The sequence below is a fragment of the Equus quagga genome, chromosome 21, assembly GCF_021613505.1.
Source record: "Equus quagga isolate Etosha38 chromosome 21, UCLA_HA_Equagga_1.0, whole genome shotgun sequence".
Lineage (NCBI taxonomy): Eukaryota > Metazoa > Chordata > Mammalia > Perissodactyla > Equidae > Equus > Equus quagga.
In genome coordinates this window covers 31889289-31907244 of record NC_060287.1, presented here as the reverse complement: position 1 = coordinate 31907244, position 17956 = coordinate 31889289, and the positions used below count along the sequence as shown (strand labels likewise).

The window sequence follows — 17956 nt, the reverse complement described above, 5'->3', positions numbered from 1 at the left end:
CTTGCTGGTGATGGGGAAACAGTTTGGGGAAAACTCCAAAAGGCGAAAAAGGAGTGCAGAGTAATTGCTTTGGACTTGTGCCCATTATCCACTGCAGAATGGGAAGGGTTGCTTTTTCCTAAGACGCCATGAAATTACTTAGGGTAACTGCCTCTGAGGACATCAATCCTGTTGCTTTCTTAAGAGAAACTCAAGAGAGAGAATTAGACGCTGAAGTCCTGTGATTAGACTCTCAGTGTGGGCAGGGTACCTCGCTGTGGGCTTCCCAGTGAGCCCCCAAGTGGGAGGGAATGTTTTATGAAGCTCTTAATGTGTGCCAAGCCGTTGACTGCAATGTTGTATTTCATGTTTACATAATCCCTCTTCGCTACCTTTTGGTGTGTCCAAGGTCACAGATAGTAAGTGATGGGTATAGTTAGGTGTTATTTTTAAGGTACTGTCAAAAAAAGAATCTTTTCAATTTCAAGTATGCATTTCCAGACAGTTGAGATGCTATGGTCTTCACCTAGATATTGTTGTCCTCTGGTGTCAGTTTACAGAAACAAAATGACATGGAGGAAATTAACAGACCTGTTGAAGGAAGAAACTTGTAAATTGCACTTTTAAAATAGGGGCCCTACCCTTGCTTTCAGGGGAGATCCCGTTTCATTTCTGTCAACCTGAAAATCACTGGTGAAGAGTGAAGAATAATCATGAGAGCACAGCTGTCTTTACAACATGCGGCGCTTCTGTGAAGGGAGGGCCTGTGTAGGAGGGTCACTGGGGCCACTGGGAGGCAGGCTTGGTGTTGGGCAGGAAGAAGCTTCTCATCACAGCCCTGGGTGGTGTTAGGTCCCAATCACAGGGACTCATGAGAGACACTTTGCACTCTATTGTGCTTTATTGTGTTTTTGATATTTTCACTTGTATCAGGACATTTAATCTTCACAGCAATCTTATGCCTATTGTTCCCATTTTACAGTTGAGGTACTGAAATACAGTGTAATGCAGTCTGTTTCTCAAGGTCACAGAGTAAGGTGGCAATGGAAGATTTTTTGTTTCTAGATGTTTGTCTTGAAAGCTTTGAAACAGAAAAGTTGAAAAAATAGTATAGCAAACACCCGTATATCTAACAGACTAGGTTGAACATTTATAAATATTTTACTGTATTTTTGTGTTCAGCTTCTGTGTATATTTTGCTGACCCATGCTAATGTCGCAGACCTCATGACACTTTCTCCCTCCATAAATGACATATTCACACTGTAGAGATTTGACAATAATTCTCTCATGTCCACTGACACCCAATCCATATTCAATTTCCCCAGCTCTCTCAGATTCCCTTATGGATGGATCTGAAGTGCCCATTCACAGTTCACACTTTGCAATTGTGTTTTTCCAATGAGTTTGGTGTTAAAGAGACCACACCAGACGTATTCCCTTCATGGTGTTCTCCATGATCTACTAGAGGCTGGAACCTAAAGGGAGCAGGCAAACCCTCCAATGCTCATTGGTCCGTGGATGCCTGTACGGCTACTATCATGCCATCACAGCAGATCTGAGTAGTTCCAACAGAGACCGTGTGGCCTGCAAAGACGAAACTATGCACTTACTGCCTCTTTCTATACTGTTTCCCAGCCCCTCAAATATACTATCCTTCTGTTGATCTAACTGTCATATCTAACATTTCTGGGCTGGATGACATATAAACAATCTGCACAAAGGAACATTCATAAAGAACTTCTATTCTCGGTTTACTTTTCTATTGATTTTCATTCATTATTCTCATCCATTACAGTTTTCCTCCCCCTATATCACAGAAGAAATCACAAAAGCCTTATGCGCACACCATTATGAGCCAAGTGAAAGTGAGTACTCCCTACAGACATTTTCATACTTTTTTTTCCTTCACGGGGATAATAGCTTATATGCACAGAATTATGAGCCAAGTGATAGTGAGTACTCCTTAGAGATATTGTCATCCTTTTTTTTTTTGAAATGGATATTTTAACAGTGTGATTGGCCCTTTGATCCTATCCAAGGCTCAAAATACGTGAGAACCATGGAGGGAATTCATAGAGGGGTCCCCATTTTTCAACTTTCTTCTCCATAACAAATTCCCCATGAGGCCCCTTAGCATCTGAGGGCAAAAGGGCCAAGTACACGGGGGTCTCTGCTCCTTCTTCTGGGGTTTTTATGGCTTCAGGTCCCCCCATGTCGGTTTTCACCCATCCTGGGCAGCAGGCATTCAGGAGGATCTTGTCCCCTCTCCTTTGCTCACTCAGTCTCCTGGCGTAGATTCTGGACAGGATGGTGATGCCCATCTTTGACACTGCATATGCCATGGCCATGACATCAGGCCAGCCTTCCTTTATGTGCACTCCATTCTTCGTATCTTCCACGAACTTCTTCATGAGCCCCACCAGCTCCTCCTCCGTCATAGTCTCACTTGTAAACTTCCGCTGGAGTTCTGGGCTGCAGTTTTGAAGAGCCAGGAGGCCCATTATGCTAGACACATTCACCACTCTGCCTAAAATGCAACACAGATCGTTACCGAGAAAGGCCTGCAGAAGAATGATGAAGAACAAATTCAGTGGGAATTTGTCCACTTAAGAGACAGTTCCCAGTTTGCCATGAGCATTAATGAAGACTGTCTTTATGAGTGAAGGACATGATACAGCCTTGAAACTTGTTTTATCCATAATGTCTTGGATGATGTCAGAGAAATTTTCTAGTGGGGAGGGTAGTACCCAGAAGTTCCATAAGAAAATGAAAGTGACTTATACAGGAACATGCTAAAGGGAATGTAAGGAGGTACTCATTAGTGCCAAAGGCTGCCTTTGGGATGCCTTGAGGATGCTGTGGTTACTTGGGCAGTGCTCTATGATCAGCTCTTTCATGACCAACAAAGAGGTGAGTGACTGGTTGATGGATGGCAGAACCTAGGAGAATGGGTAGCATCTGTTTTGGAAGGTTGCCACTCGGATCGAGGAGGGAAAACCAAGTCAGCTCAGTGGGCTGAATTGCATGCTATTTTCTCTGTATTTGGGTTTTTATCAACTCTTGAGCAGTGACTAATGGCCTGGTAATATGGTGACAGTGAGGAACAGCGGAAACTGAACTATTAAAAGGATGCTATAGAAAAGAACGAAGTAAATCTTGCAACATGGATGAACCTTGAAAAGACTACACTAAGTTAAAGAGGCCGATCACAAAGACTACATAGTATAAGATTCCATACACATGAGATGTGGAGAAGAAGAAAATCTGGAGCCAGAAAGTAGATTACTGTTGTTTAGAGCTACAAGGAATGGGGGGACACAGGGGTGATAGGATTTCTTTCAGGGGTGATGAGAATGCTGTAGATGGTTCCACAACTCTGCACATATGCTAAAACCACTGAGAGTGACAGCACAGTGGCAGAGTGAGTTGTCCTTTTGTCTCTCCACCCTAAGTTTCAACCATTTGTACATTCACTGACCAACAAAGGACTGCCTGCATGGCACACAGAATGCCTGAGGAATACATGCATCTATACATCTGAAGGTGGGTGGACTGGCCCCATGGGAGGCAGTGGCACTAGAGGAGCAGCCTCCTCTCCTTCCCCTGGTGGGGGTTATCCAAAGCAGGAATTCTCACACAAGCGCATGAGCCAGTGACCAGGGGCTGTAGGGGCAGACATGGGACACCCAGCCCCTTTCCCCTCCCAGGCAGCGTGGCCAGTCTTCCCAGCAGTAGGGACAGCACCCAAAATTCATATTTCCTTGGCAGGGGTGGTATTCCTGGACCTGATGTTTTACAAAGTACATTCTTTCATGCCAGCAACCAGAGGCTGCAGGACCAGGAACAAGACTCATAGCTTAGCCCCTGCCCTCCCCCAGCAGAGGCAGGTGGCCCCTGTGACCTGTGGCTTCAGGAACCATAGCAGAACCTGTGACCCCACCTCCAGTAGAAGAATCCCAGACACTGGCTCTACCATCAGTAGGGGCTGCATACAAGACCCCAGACCCTGGAAGTGACCGTGACACCTTTGATCCCAGCACCCCTGGCAGTGGTGCTGCCAGCACCCCAGATAACCGAGGAGAAGTACAGGTGGTGCATGCGGCAGCAGCACCTGAGTCCATGGAGAGCCTTCAGAGAGCCAGTGTGGGAACATGAGACCCAGGTGACCCCAGAAGCAGCAGAGGTGCTTGCAGCCTGCTGACCCCAGTGGTGACATCTAACACTGCAGTGACATTGCAAGCAGTAAGGCACCAGCAACCTCAGAGGCACAAGCAGCACAAGGAGGGCACTGATGACACCTCCAGCAGAGGCAGTGAAGGGCGAAAAGTGCAGGCTCTCAAATACAACCAGAAGTAGCTGAGAATCAAAGCAACCAAAGTCTCACCCAAAAACGAGAGGTGTTTCCTACCACAAATGCACTGGCAAGGATCAACCATCAAGTGCCATGAAGAACTGCAGTAACACAGCAGAACAGAGAGAAAACGACAACTCTCCACAAACCAAACTTGAAGTCACAGAAGATGACAATCTAACTGACAGAGAATTCAGAATAGCCATCATGAAGAATCTCCACCAGTTACAAGAAAACTCAGAAAGACAGTTAGATGAGCTCAGGAATTGAATTAATGAACAGAAGGAGTAGTTCACCAAAAAGATTGAAATCTTAAAAAAAAAAACCCACAAAGAAACAGAAATTCAGGAGATGAAGGACAATTAATGAGATGAAAAATAAAATCAAAATCATTGAACATAGAGCAGACCATACGGAATAGAGAATTAGTGAGCTCAAAGATAGAATCTAGAAATGATTGTAGGGGAAGAGGAGAGAGAACTAAGAGTTTTAATTTTCTTTTAAGATTGACTCCTGAGCTACCATCGGCTGCCAATCTTGTTTTTCTTCTTCTTCTTCTTCCCGAAGTTACCAGTACATAGTTGTATGTTCTAGTTGTGAGTGGCCCTGGTTGTGCTGTGTGGGATGTCACCTCAAAATGGCTTGATGAGCAGTGTCATGTCCATGCCCAGGATCCAAACTGGTGAAACCCTGGGGCGCTGAAGTGGAGCACGTGAACTTAAGCACTCAGCCATGGGGCTGGCCCCTGTAAGACTTTTGTTAAGTGAAAGAAATTCTATGAATAATATCTGACTCAATTAGGAAAAGCAACATAAGGATAATGGGTATCCCAGAAGGAGAAGAGAGGGAGACGGGAGCAGAGAGCTTATTAAAAAGAAATAATAGCTGAGAACATCCCAAACCTGGGGAAAGAACTGGGTATACAAGTACATGACGCTAATATGACCCCTAATTGTCTCATCACAAAATACCTTCTCCAAAGCGTATCATATTAAAACTGTCAAAAGTCAGTGACAAAGAAAGAATACTAAAGGGGGGCAGAGAGAAGAAAATATCTTACAAAGGAACCTCCATTAAGCTATCAGTAGATTTCTGAGCAGAAATTCTACAGGCTAGGAGAGAGTGGAGTGATATATTCAAAATATTGAAAGACAAAACCTATCAGCCAAGAATACTCTATCCAGCCAAGTAACCCTTTGATATGAAGGAGAAGTAAAAGCTTTCCCAGAGAAACGAAAGCTGAGGGAGTTCATTGCCAGTAGACCTGTCTTACGAGAAATGTTGAATGAAGCCCTCCTACCTGAAACAAGAAGGCAAAGGTAAACAAAGGTTTGACTGAGGTGATGAATAGGCAGAACCAGAAAATTGCAACTGTGTATCAGAATAAACATTAGTAAACATTTAATTATAACATAAAGGGTAAAAGGAAAGAAAGCATCAAGAATAACAATAAGCACTTCAATTTGGTAACAAACTGACAACACAAAAAAGAATAATTTGTGAAAACAAAAACATACATTGTCAAGAGGAAAAGGAGGGAACCTGCATAGGCTATATAGATAGGATCTACCAGCAAAAGAAGGACTATCTCATCTATGAGATCTTTCATACAGCCCTCAAGGTAACCACAAAACAAAAAACCAGAGCAGAGTGAAAAATCACAAATAAAGGGGACACTGAGAAAAATATTACAGAGAGCCACCAAACTGAAATGGCAGACAGTAATACAAAGAAAAAGTAACAATGGAAATATATAACAACCAGAAACGAGAAGATAAAATGGCAGGATTCAGCCCTCATATATCAATAATCACTCTAAATGCAAATTCTTTGAATTTACCCATCAACACACACGACATGGCTGGATGGATTAAAAAACAAGATCCAACAATATGCTGCCTCCTGGAAACACATCTCAGCTGTAAAGAGAAACATAGGTTCAGAGTGAAGGGATGGAATGATACTGGCAAGCAAAAGAAAGCTGGTGTAGCCAAACTTGTCAAACACAAAATAGACTTCAAGCCAAAAAAGACAACAAGAGACACAGACATTCATTATGATGAAAGGGACATTCCACCAAGAAGATATAACACTTATTAATACATATGCACCTAACACATGAGCACCAAAGTATATACAGCAACTGTTAACAGACCTAAAGGAAGAAATTGGAAGGAACAGAATAATAGTAGGGGACTTTAACACCCCACTTATATCAATGGATAGATCATCCAGACAGAAAATCAAGAAGGAAACAGTCGCCTTAAATGAAACAGTAGATGTGATGGACTTAATAGATATATAGAGAGCATTCTAACCCAAAGCAGCAGAATACACATTCTTCTCAAGTGCACATGGAAAATTCTCAAACATAGACCATATGTCAGAAAAGAAAACAAGCCTCAATAAATTTAAGGAGATTGAATTCATATCAAGCATCTTTTCTGAACACAGTGATATGCAACTGGAAATCAACTAGAAGCAGAAAGCAGGAATAGTCATAAATATGTAGAGACCAAAAAACATGCTACTGAACAACTATTGGGTCAATTAAGAAATCAAAGGAGAAGTAAAAAAAATAGCTGAAGACAAATGAAAGTGAAAACACTACATACCAAAATTTTTGGGATGCAGCAAAAGCAGTACTAATAGGGAACTTCACAGCAAGATAAGCCAACCTCAACAAAGAGGAAAAATCTCAAAGGAGCAATGTAACAATATAGCCAAGGGAACTAGAAAAAAAGAACAAAGCCTAAAGTCAGTAGAAGGAAGGAAATTATAAAAGTCAGAATAGAAGTAAATGAAATAAACGCCAAAAAAAAAAAAAAAAAAAAAAAGGGAACGGATCCATGAAACTAAGAGCTGGTTTTCTGCAAAGATAAACAAAACTGACACACCCATAGCCAGACTCACTGATAAGAAGTAGATAAGGCTCAAATAAATAAAATCAGCAGTGAAAGAGGATAAATTATAATGAATACCACAGAAATACAAAGGATTTTAAGAGACTACTGTGAAAATCTATGCTCTAACAAACTGGATTAACCTAGAAGAAATGGCTAAATTCTTAGAATCATACAACCTCCCCAACCTGGATCAAGAAGAAATAGAGAATCTGAAGAGACCAATCACAAGTCAAGAGATTGAAATACTACTCAAAAACCTCCCCCAAAACAGAAGTCCAGGGCCAGACAGCTTCTCTGGTGAATTGTACCAAACATTCAAAGAAAATTTAATACCTGTCCTTCTCAAACTCTTCCAAAAAATTGAAGAGGATGGGATGACTCCTGTCTTATCTTACGAGGCCAAAATTACCCTGATACCAAAACCTGACAAGGACAACACGAAAAAGGCAAGTTACAGGCCAATGTAGCTGATGAAGACAGATGCCCAAATCCTCAACAACATATTAGCAAATGGAATACAACAATACATTCAAAGGATCCTACACCACAATCAAGTGGGGTTTACTCCAGGGATGCAGGGATGGTTCAGCATCCACAACTCAATCAAAGTGAAGCCCCGCATTAACAAAATATAGAATAAAATTCACGTGATCATCTTAATAGATACAGAGCAAGCATTTGACAAGATACAGGATCCATTTATGATAAAACTCTCAACAAAATGGGTATAGAAGGGAAGTACCTCAACATAATAAAGGCCAAATATGACAGACTCACAGCCAACATCATCCTGAATTGTGAACAACAGAAAGCTATTCTTCTAAGAATGGGGACAAGACAAGGTTACCGGCTCTCACCACTCTTATTCAACAGAGTATTGGAAGTCCTAGCCAGGGGGATTAGGCAAGAAAAAGAAAGAAAATTTATCCAAATCGGAAAGGAAGAAGTTAAATTGTCATTATTTGTGGATGACATGATTCTATATACAGAAATCCCTAAAGAATCCATGAAAAAACTATTAGAAATAATGAATACAGTAAAGTTGCAGGGTAGAAAATCAACATACATAAATCAGGTGCATTTCTATACATCAACAATGACCTAGCAGAAAGAGAAATGAAGAATACAATCTCATTTACCACTGCAATAAAAAGAATAAAATACCTAGGAATAAATTTAACCAAGGAGGTGAAAGATCCATAGACTGAAAACCACGAGATATTATTGAAAGAAATTAAAGACACATAAAAAAAATGGAAAGATATTCCATGCTCATGGATTGGAAGAAAAAACATAGGTAAAATGTCTGTATTACCGAAAGCAATCTACAGATTTGACACAATCCCAGTCAGAATCCCAATGACATTCTTCACAGAAATAGAACTGAGAATCCTAAAATTTATGAGGAACAACAAAAGACCCCACATAGCCAAATGAATCCTGAAAAACATGAACAAAGCTGGAGGTATCACACTCCCTGAATTCAAAATATACTACAAAGCTATAGCAATAAAAAGAGTATGGTACTGGCAGAAAAACAGACACACAGATCAATGGAACAGAATCAAGAGCCCAGAAATAAACTTACATAGTTATGGACAGCTAATGTTTTTACCAAGGAGCCTAGAACATACAATTGAGAGCAGAAAGTCTCCTCAATAAATGGTGCTGGGAAAACTGGACAGCCACACGCAAAAGAATGAACGTAGACCGTTATCTTTCACCATACGAGAAGAGTAACTCAAGATGGATGAAAGACTTGAAGGTAAGACCTGAAACCATAAATCTCCTAGAAGAAAACATAGGCACTACACTCTTTAACACCTGTCTTAGGAGTATCATTTGGAATACCAAGTCTCCACAGGCAAGGAAAATAAAAGAAAAAATAAACAAATGGGACTACATCAACTACAAAGCTTCTGCATGGAAAAGGAAACCATCAGCAAAACACAATGTCAGCCTACCAACTGGGAGAAAATATTTGCAAGTCATATATGAAGGGGTTAATTTACACAATATTATATAAAGAAATCATACAAGTCAACAACGAAAAATGATACCCGACCAAAAAACAGGCAGAGGATATGAAAAGACATATTCCCAAGGAAGATATACAGATGGCCAACAGGCACATGAAAAGTTGTTTAACATCACGAGTTATTAGGGAAATGCAAATAAAAACTATAATGAGATATCACCTCACACCTGTCAGAATGGCTATTAGTAAAAGATAAGAAATAACAAATGTTGGAGAGGATGTGGAAAAAAGGGAGCCCTCATATACTGTGGGTGCGAACGAAAAGTGGCGCAGCCACTATGGAAAACAGTATGGAGATTTCTCAAAAAATTAAAAATAGAAATACCATATGATCCAGCTATTCTCCTTCTGGGTATTTATCCAGGAAACATGAAAACGCTAAGTGGAAAAGATATATGAATGCCTATCCTCATTGCAGCAGTACTCACAATGGGCAAGACTTGGAAGTCACCTGAGTGCCCATCAACGGATTAATGGATAAAGAAGATGTGATACATATGTACAATGGAATACTACTCAGCTATAAAAACAGATGAAATTGTGCCATTTGTGAGAAGATGGATGGACTTTGAGGGCATTATGCTAAGTAAAAGAAGTCAAACACAGTAAGACAAATACCGTATGATTTTGCTCATATGTGATAGATAAACAAACAAATGAATACTTAAGGAGAACAGATTAGTGGTTACCAGAGGAGCAGACAGTGGCGGCAGGGGAAAGAGGTAAAGGGGCACATATGTATGGTGACAGATGGAAATCAGACTTCTGGTGGTGAACAGGATGCAGTCCATACAGCAGCTGAAATATAATGATGTACACCTGAAATTGACACAATGTTGTGAACACATGTGACCTCGATAACAAAAGCAAAACCTGTGAATTGTGTACTTTAAATGGGTAAAGTGTATGGTATGTGAATTATATCTGAATAAAGCTGTTCAAAGTGTAAAACAGCAACGTATTTCTCACTAAGTTTTTTTGGAAACAGTTGTTAGTATGCATTAAAAAAACCTATTAACATGTATAAAGAGTTTACTAATTTTACATCTAAATTAATATTTTAAGTGGTATAAACAAGACATGAGACTATACCATGAATAAGAGATTCAAACAAATTAGGAAACTCTCCCTCTTGAATGTAAATGTTGGGAAGACTGTTACCATCAGTTAACTTGAGCTCCATCCTACCTAAGAATGGCAGCGCAAAAAATATTCCATAAGAAAGATTATCCATGGCACTATGACTCTCATTAAATAATCCTCTAGAGAATTACACTGAATTATGGTAAGTGTCTTGTAATCTTCCAACAGTCTTGTAGGATGACCTCACTTTAGAAACGAGTCCATTATTCCAGTCCTTCCTTTCATCTGGAACACGTGAAGCATAAGATAAACTGAACTTCTTTGTGAAATGTTTTAGTAAGCACACTCAAAGGTCCTACTAGAATTTAATTCATTCTCAATAATATTGCCTGCCTCTCTCCTGGTAAAAGTAATGCATGTTTCATGAATCCAAAGGCCAACACATAGAAGGATATGAAGAAACAAAAGACAGTGGCCGAGGAAGCCACAGTGCGCAACCGGTATAGCAGAAAGGCAGCTACAATTACTCACAGGGCTTTGAAATCATATTCCCAGAGACTTTAGTCTCTGAAACCTGTGATAGTAGACTGAGAAACTGTCCTTTCTCTAGGCTGTTTATACACTGTAATAAAGTGATGACCTCTTTTCTATTGTATTATCTATCTCAGGAAGTCTAGAATCAGCTGGGAAAATACTTACCTGTGTACGGTGGGGAAACCTGACCGGGGAGTCCAAGGGTCTGTGTAGGTAAATTCCTGGATGTGGGTGCTGCATCCCACTCCATCTTCCCCTGCCAGTCCCTCCCACTAACCAATCCCCAAGACGTGGCACCTGCCTGGGTGCCTCGCCTCAGAGCTGGGTGTGACTGTAGCCGCTTCTGATCTGACAGCTCTGGCTGGAAACACACAGGCAGGAGGCACTTGTTGGAAGATACACAGCAAAGACTGTGATCCAAGTGTTTCATCTCCAGAGTGTACTCCTGGCTTTCAGAATGCAGTTCAGGGAGACTGCACTGCAATGCACACAGCTAATCCTCTAAGAAGTGTTATGGGCCATTCATACTTTCTTGTGCTAAGGGTGTGTGAGTGTGTACCTGTTTGTGTGAGAATTAGTGGCCTTTTATAATAGTCACTCCACATTGATGATAAAAGTATGTCATTCTTGTAAAAAAGGACCCTTTCACTGGTGGGGCTGGGGTGCCTGTCAGGCTTACAGTTTATCCGGGCCGTTATCCCGTGTCTGACCAGGAATCAGTTTTAAGGATGCCATATTTTACTTTAAGGTATAAATAAATGGAAACACATAGACCATGTTCCCAGGGCTTAACACCCGGTAGCTGCTCAAGAACTCTTTGGATGACTGTCCCCTCATGGCTCTGCCCGAGCATCTCTCCTTCACTCTACCAACTCTCACAACTGAAAACCAGGGCCACAGTGATCTGGACAACAAGGGATACTGTAGACATCATGTCATCTCCAGAAACAAGCTGCACGAGCATTACTTGATTTGAATTGTCTATTCAGGGGTATTAAGTGCACGTCTGTTTCTCTGGAACTTTTATGACTTCACATTCGTCACTAAGTTCATTTTTATCTAATTCCAAGAGTACCTGTAGTTATGTCTCTGGGTTGAAAAGGGGTGTCATGAAAGACTGCAGGGTTTTAAACTGTGTCTCCTGCAACCGTCTGGGTTTCCCTGTGGTGCCCTGGGGGCTCTGTGCTGAGGGACACATTGGTCCCAATCAAGCTGAGTCTTCTTTTGTCATATGTCACCCTGGCCTGACTGGGTACAGCTTCACTCATTCTTCACTTGAAGAATGGGATCCTCGGCCTAAAATATTTGAGAATCATTGAGTAGTGGGGAGGACAATTAGCTTGGATGCCACATGACTGAGGCCCACATCCAGCTGTGCATGTGACCTTGAGCTTTGTTTTGCCTCCATGTTCTTATTGGCACAATATCTGAAATGCTTAGCACAGCACATCAAGAAACGTCCATCCACTCATCCTTTCTAGACCGCAAAATGTCGGAGGTGGAACAATCTGTAGTACAGTATATTCCCTCCAACTTCCTCTGGTGATTTTCCAGACTGTACAAAGTTGAAAAGTGGTGCCTGTTTCAATCAAGATTGGTAACACTTCTTTAAAGGTTTAGTTGGTGAGTGCAGCCTTCACAAGGCCGTTTGTTCCCTCCTAGGGCTCTTCAAGCTAATATGCGATGAACAGGAATGTGCAGTTTTCAAGCGTTTGCTTGATTCCTCAGAGATGGGTTTTCCTTAGTAGCTTTTCAAATAAATATACATTCTAATTTATTAGGAAAATGAGAATAACAGCCTGCCAGCATTAAAGACAGCATTCTTCAAATTCAGGAAGATGCTCGCTTCTGGGAACAGTTGGGAAATGAGATGGGAAGGGGTGAAGGGATATAAATGGCATTGATATTGATTGATTGGTGAAGTTCAGTGGAGGGTACCTGGGCAGGATAGGTCTTATCTTTTCTGTGGTTAGAGTATTCAGAACAACTCTTTTAAGAACGGATTAAAAATAAAAAGAAATTCATAGTATTATCGCTCAGTAATCCTTAAGGTCACAATACTCTCTTTTTCTCCTTCCGCAACCATTCCGGCTCATTCTCTGTATCTTCAGACCTGAGATGAGGGAGAGCTGAGACAGTATTTATTTTTGGTTAGCCTAGCTAGGACTTGTCTCAAATTTTCTCCCCAAAGAGTGTTGAATAAAATCATGATGGCATGAACTTCTGTGGCTGCCTTTCATCCCAAATAATGGAAGAACTCTCCTATTTCAGAAGGCAAGAAAACTTTGCTGTGTAGCGAGAATGCGGCATGTATTTACTATAATATAATATAGCATGCATATTAACTCTAGCTTTGGTGAGGCAAGATCAGTTGTTTGAATACAGCCTGCCTTAGCAAAGCTGTGAGTGCCCATTCCTCTTCTGGACCAAGCACAGACACAGCAGAAACTAACACAGCCCAGTGAAGTAAGAAAAATACCCATCCAGAAGTCATTAGTATGATTCCAAGAGGAATACATATGGAATGTGTGGTGGTGGCACAAGGAACTCCATTGCTGCCCTCTAGTGTTGGTGTGAGTGAGGGGGGTGAAGTGACTGCAAAATAGCTGTCCCTTGAGGCCCTAGTGAACCAAGTGTTAGAAGAAGTCACAGAACTTTCCAGGAGGACAGGACAGGGAAACAGGGAGGAATTGAGAGTGAGCTGTATGCGTATGTACTCAATTCCAAGCCACACCTCTTAATCTTTCTAAAAGTGTCGGCTTGTCTTATTGGTGTGTTTAATGGGTGGTGGCTCCCCTCCATCCCATTACCTTGGGGTGAGTATTACAGTTGTTTACAACCAAAGATATGTGATAGATTGTTTTGTCCAGAACATAGCACATTGAAGGGCAGTTAAAAGCAGCCTGGTATTATGCAAGTCAAATTACAGAGATCACTGCAAGCCTCACGAAGGGCTAGGACTTTGCTTCTGATGGATTTTCAGGAGGGAGTAAGCAAGCAGAGAGTACAGAGAATGCCCAGAAAGGAAAAGACTCAAGAAAGAAGCTCCCTTAGGAGAGTTTGCAACTGTCCAGCAATGACAGCTGAGAGTCTGTCGTAGAGCTGGGATGCAGGAGAAGGCTTGCAGAGAAACAGGGTAGGACCACTCGTAGGACCTGGTAGGTGATATTAAGGGGGCGGGCATGGTGACACCCAGGATCCTGGTGGGTGGATGGTGGGGTCAGTGACCAAGATGATTTGGGGCAAGGACAGTGCATTTTTAAAATGTGTGTTTTGGATGTGGGAATTCAGGGGAGGGAAGGAAGGCTCAGGAAGAGATGGAGAGGCAGGAGGACAAATATGTGTGTCTAGAAGTGTGGAAATGTTCTAGACAGGTGAGAGATTTGAAGGGGACCTAGTGAACTGGGGGTAGGGAAGGCTCCACTAGCCCGAACAGGATCACTGTGAGAGAGGGAGACACAGGCCAGAGCGTCCAGGATGGAATCCTCAAGGAGCTCTAAAGTGTGAAGAGCACAGAGCAAATAAAGAGCCTCTCTGAGGACTTTTGAAGGAAGACCTGAAAGATAAGAGCCATTTATATAATGATCAGTGGCACACAGAGCACCCATGACAGCTGGACAAGTGTGTACAGAGCTGGAAGCAGAAGGACACCAGGCCTGGTGGAGACACAAGAAGGAGGCCAGTGTGGCTGAGCAGGGAGAGGTGGTGGGAGCCTGTAGATGAGATCAGGGGCAGGCAGGGCAGATCGTGCCAGAACCAACATGGCTTGGGCTCCTCATCGGACTCACCATGGGGCGTTATGAGAGGCAGTAGCTCCGTGCAGAGATCTCGGGTACCAAAAAAGTTTGTTTTCATTGTCACTTCAGCTTGAATATGAATCGGTGTGGAATCTGGAACTTTTAGTGGAGAAAGAGAACAAAGTTAATAAACTAAAGTAGTACTCATGGTAAAAATGCAAGAATGATACAAACTGTTTTTTACATACAGATTCTGGTGAATTGCAAGTAATGGCTTGGTTAAGTTAAGAATGTGACAATACTCATGTCATTTCCTGGCTTAATACTGTATAGAGTTGTAAGATGGCACCATTAGGGGAGACTAAGTGAAGGATGCAGGTGGGATCTCTCTGTACCATTCTTAAAATTTCTTGTTGTTTTTTAAAACAAGTTAAGTCGCGAAACTGCTCTAAAGTGCATTCCAAGAGAAACCGTGAAAACCTGGAGGAGATCCTTAAGAGTCTGTGTCATGGAAATGCAAAGTCTCTTTGCTGGAAAGTGTTGCGAGTCTCAGAGGTCTCTGCTCTCTCCGTAGCCTCCAGTCTGACCTCTTTCCCTAGGGAGATTGTTCTAGATCCCCTGAGAGCTAAGATCTCCATAGCAGCATTTCAGACCCCAACCCACTCTTGCTGGCCACCCTCACAGAGGCTGCCTCCCCTCTCAGCTCACATCCACTTACTAGGATAGGCAATGCCTGCGTTGTTGACCAGCAGGTCAAGGCCGCCGTACTTCTTGAGCAGGAAGTCGCGCAGTGTCCGGATGCTCTGGGGGTCGTCAATGTCCAGCTGGTGGAAGCGTGGGCTCAGGCCCTGGGCCTGCAGCTGCTGCACGGCAGCCTGGCCCCGCGTGGTGTCCCTTGCCGTGAGCACCACATCCCCGGAGAACTGCTGGCACAGATCACTCAGGATAGTGAAGCCGATGCCCTTGTTAGCCCCAGTCACCAGCGCCACACGGGTGTAAGACATGGCTGGGTAGTGGGTGTGTGAGGCACTTGTGTGGGCAGCAGACAGGGCTATGAGCCACAGCAGCGCTCACTGGGGAGCCCTGGCCAAAGTCAGAGAGTCTGCAGAGAAATGAGTTCTGGGATCCAGTGCTGTGATTTCCTGAGAAGGAGGCCCCACCTCCATCCCTCCCTCCTAGGAGGGGCCAAATGTTCCAAAGTTTTCCTAAGCCCCTCTCCTGGGTCCACCTCTTTTCCACTCTGCACCCTCGGCCAAAAGGACACAGGTCTCCCTTTTGATCTCACTTCTGATGTAAGCAATCTTGCAGGCTGGAGAGGTGTGCTTCCGCCAAAGCAAAGCTGGTTGGTGATAAGTCAAGTAGGGAACTAGAAACTCACAGCAGATTTACTAAAGAAACTATTTTGGGAGAACCCCAAAAGGAGAAAAGGAGTGCGGAGTAATGCCTTGGACTTGGGTCATCATCCACTGCAGAATGGGAAGTGTTGCTTTTTCCTAAGATTCAAGGAAATGACATAGACAGGCTAACTGCTTCTGAGGACATCGATCCCATTGCTTTTTTAAGAGAAACTCAAAAGAGAGAATTAGAGACTTAGGTCCCATGATTAGACCTTCAGTGTGGGCAGGGTACCTCGCTGTGTGCCTCCCAGTGAGCCCTCAAGTGGGATGCAAGGTTTTATTGAAGCTCTTAGTGTGTGCCAAGGCATTGATTGCAAAGTTTTATATAATGGTTACATAATCCTTGTTTGCTAAAAGTGGGGTGGACTTTGATTTTGTCCAAGGTGAGAGATAATAATTGGTGTATAGAGTTAGGTGTTATTTTTAAGGTCCTAAGAAAAAAACGATCTTTGCAATTTCAAATATATATTTCCAAACAGTTGAGATGCTATTGTGTTGATCTAGACATTGTTGTCCTCTTGGGTCAGTTTGCAAAAGAAAAAAAGTAACAGAGGAAATAAAGTGCCTGGTTGAAGGGAGAAGCTTGTAAACTTCATTTTAGTTTATTTTTTATTTTATTTTGCTGAGGAAGCTTCACCCCGAACTAACATCTGTGCCAATATTCCTCTATTTTTCAGTATGTGGGCTACCACACAGCATGGCCCCTAACACAGCGGTGTAGGTCTGACGCTGGGAGCCAGGCTGGGTGCCGCGAAGCAGAGCTTGCTGAACTTACCATGAGGCCACTGGGCCTGGCCCAAACATCACTTGGGGAGATCCCGTTGCATTGCTGTCAGCCTGAAAATCACTGGTGAAGAATGAAGAATCTTTACAACATGCAGAGCTTCTGTGAAGGGAGGCATGTGGAACAGGGTCACTGAGCCCACTGGGAGGCAGGCTTGGTGTTGGGCAGGAAGAAGCTTCTCGTCAGCCCTGGGGGGTCTTAGGTCCTAACAACGACAGGGGCTCAAGACAGAAGACACTTTGCACTTTTGTTGTGTTTTAACATTTTCACCTGTATCAGGACATTGGAGCTTCACACAGCAATCTTGTGCCCAATGTCCTCATTTAACAGGTGGAGAAACAGAAATACAGTAAGATGTGGTTTTGCTCAGGGTCACACAGTAAGGTGGCAGAGCCAGGATTTGTTGTTTTCCGATGCTTGTCTTGAAAGCTTTCATACAGAAAAGTGAAAGAATGATATAGTTACCAACCATATATCTAACACACTAGGTTGAACAATTATGACTATTTTACTATATTATGCGTTCCTCTTCTGTATATGTTGTGCTGAACCACGTTCATGTTGCAGACCTCATGACACTTCCTTCCTCCATAAATTACACATTCATATTGAAGAGATTTGACGATAGTTCTCCGATATCCATGGACACCCAATTCCCATTCAATTCCCCGACTGTCTCAGATTCCCTTATGGATGGTTTTAAGTACCCACTCCTACTTCACTCTTTGAAACTGTGTTTTTCCAACGAGTCTGGAGTTAAAGAGACCACACCAGATGCCTTCCCTTCATGGTGTTCTCCATGTTATACTAGAGGCTGGTAAGCTAAAGCCGGCAGGCTCATTGGTTTGTGGATTGTCTATGGCTACTTTCAGGCCACCTCGGCAGATCTGAGTAGTTCCCATAGAGACCCTGTGGCCTGCAAAGCTGAAACTATGTACTCACTGGCTGTTTCTATAATGTTCTCTAAACCCTTGTGTTATACTGTCCTTCCTTGACCTAACTTTGAGGTCTATCAGATTTCTGAGTTGGTTAGCATGTAAATAATCTGCAAAATGGAAATTTATAAAGAACCATTTATTGATCTGTTCATTTCCACTCATTGTCGTTGATTCTACTTTTTTCTCCCACTATATCACAGAAGAAGT

General features: G+C 42.6%; 2 protein-coding genes and 1 long non-coding RNA gene across 3 annotated transcripts in view; 2 read left to right on the top strand and 1 right to left on the bottom strand.

Annotated features, from left to right (window-relative positions):
• Window positions 1-17956, top strand: part of LOC124231552 (SET domain-containing protein 4-like) — a 125793-nt gene that overhangs the window by 53132 nt on the left and 54705 nt on the right. The gene's annotated exons all lie outside the window — the stretch shown is intronic.
• On the bottom strand, window positions 1732-15658 carry LOC124231553 (carbonyl reductase [NADPH] 1-like). Its single transcript, XM_046648347.1, has 3 exons — window positions 15349-15658; window positions 14682-14789; window positions 1732-2508 (listed from the first exon to the last, which is right to left on the bottom strand). Exons 1-3 carry the CDS (start codon window positions 15632-15634, stop codon window positions 2012-2014), a joined length of 891 nt encoding a protein of 296 aa, XP_046504303.1. The 5' UTR covers window positions 15635-15658; the 3' UTR covers window positions 1732-2011.
• Window positions 13524-17882, top strand: LOC124231559 (uncharacterized). The gene is made up of 2 exons (XR_006886592.1): window positions 13524-14051; window positions 16705-17882. It is a non-coding gene; the product is annotated as an uncharacterized LOC124231559 (long non-coding RNA).

What these genes read in the sequence shown, in the direction of transcription:
- LOC124231553 (XM_046648347.1), bottom strand. Translation starts at nt 15,634, where the DNA reads ATGTCTTACACCCGTGTGGCGCTGGTGACTGGGGCTAACAAGGGCATC. An exon ending in CGCAGGCATTGCCTATCCTA is followed by an intron (nt 14,790 to 15,348) that starts GTAAGTGGATGT and finishes CTCCACTAAAAG; the next exon opens with TTCCAGATTCCACACCGATT. An exon ending in GCCTCTCATAACGCCCCATG is followed by an intron (nt 2,509 to 14,681) that starts GTGAGTCCGATG and finishes GTTGCATTTTAG; the next exon opens with GCAGAGTGGTGAATGTGTCT.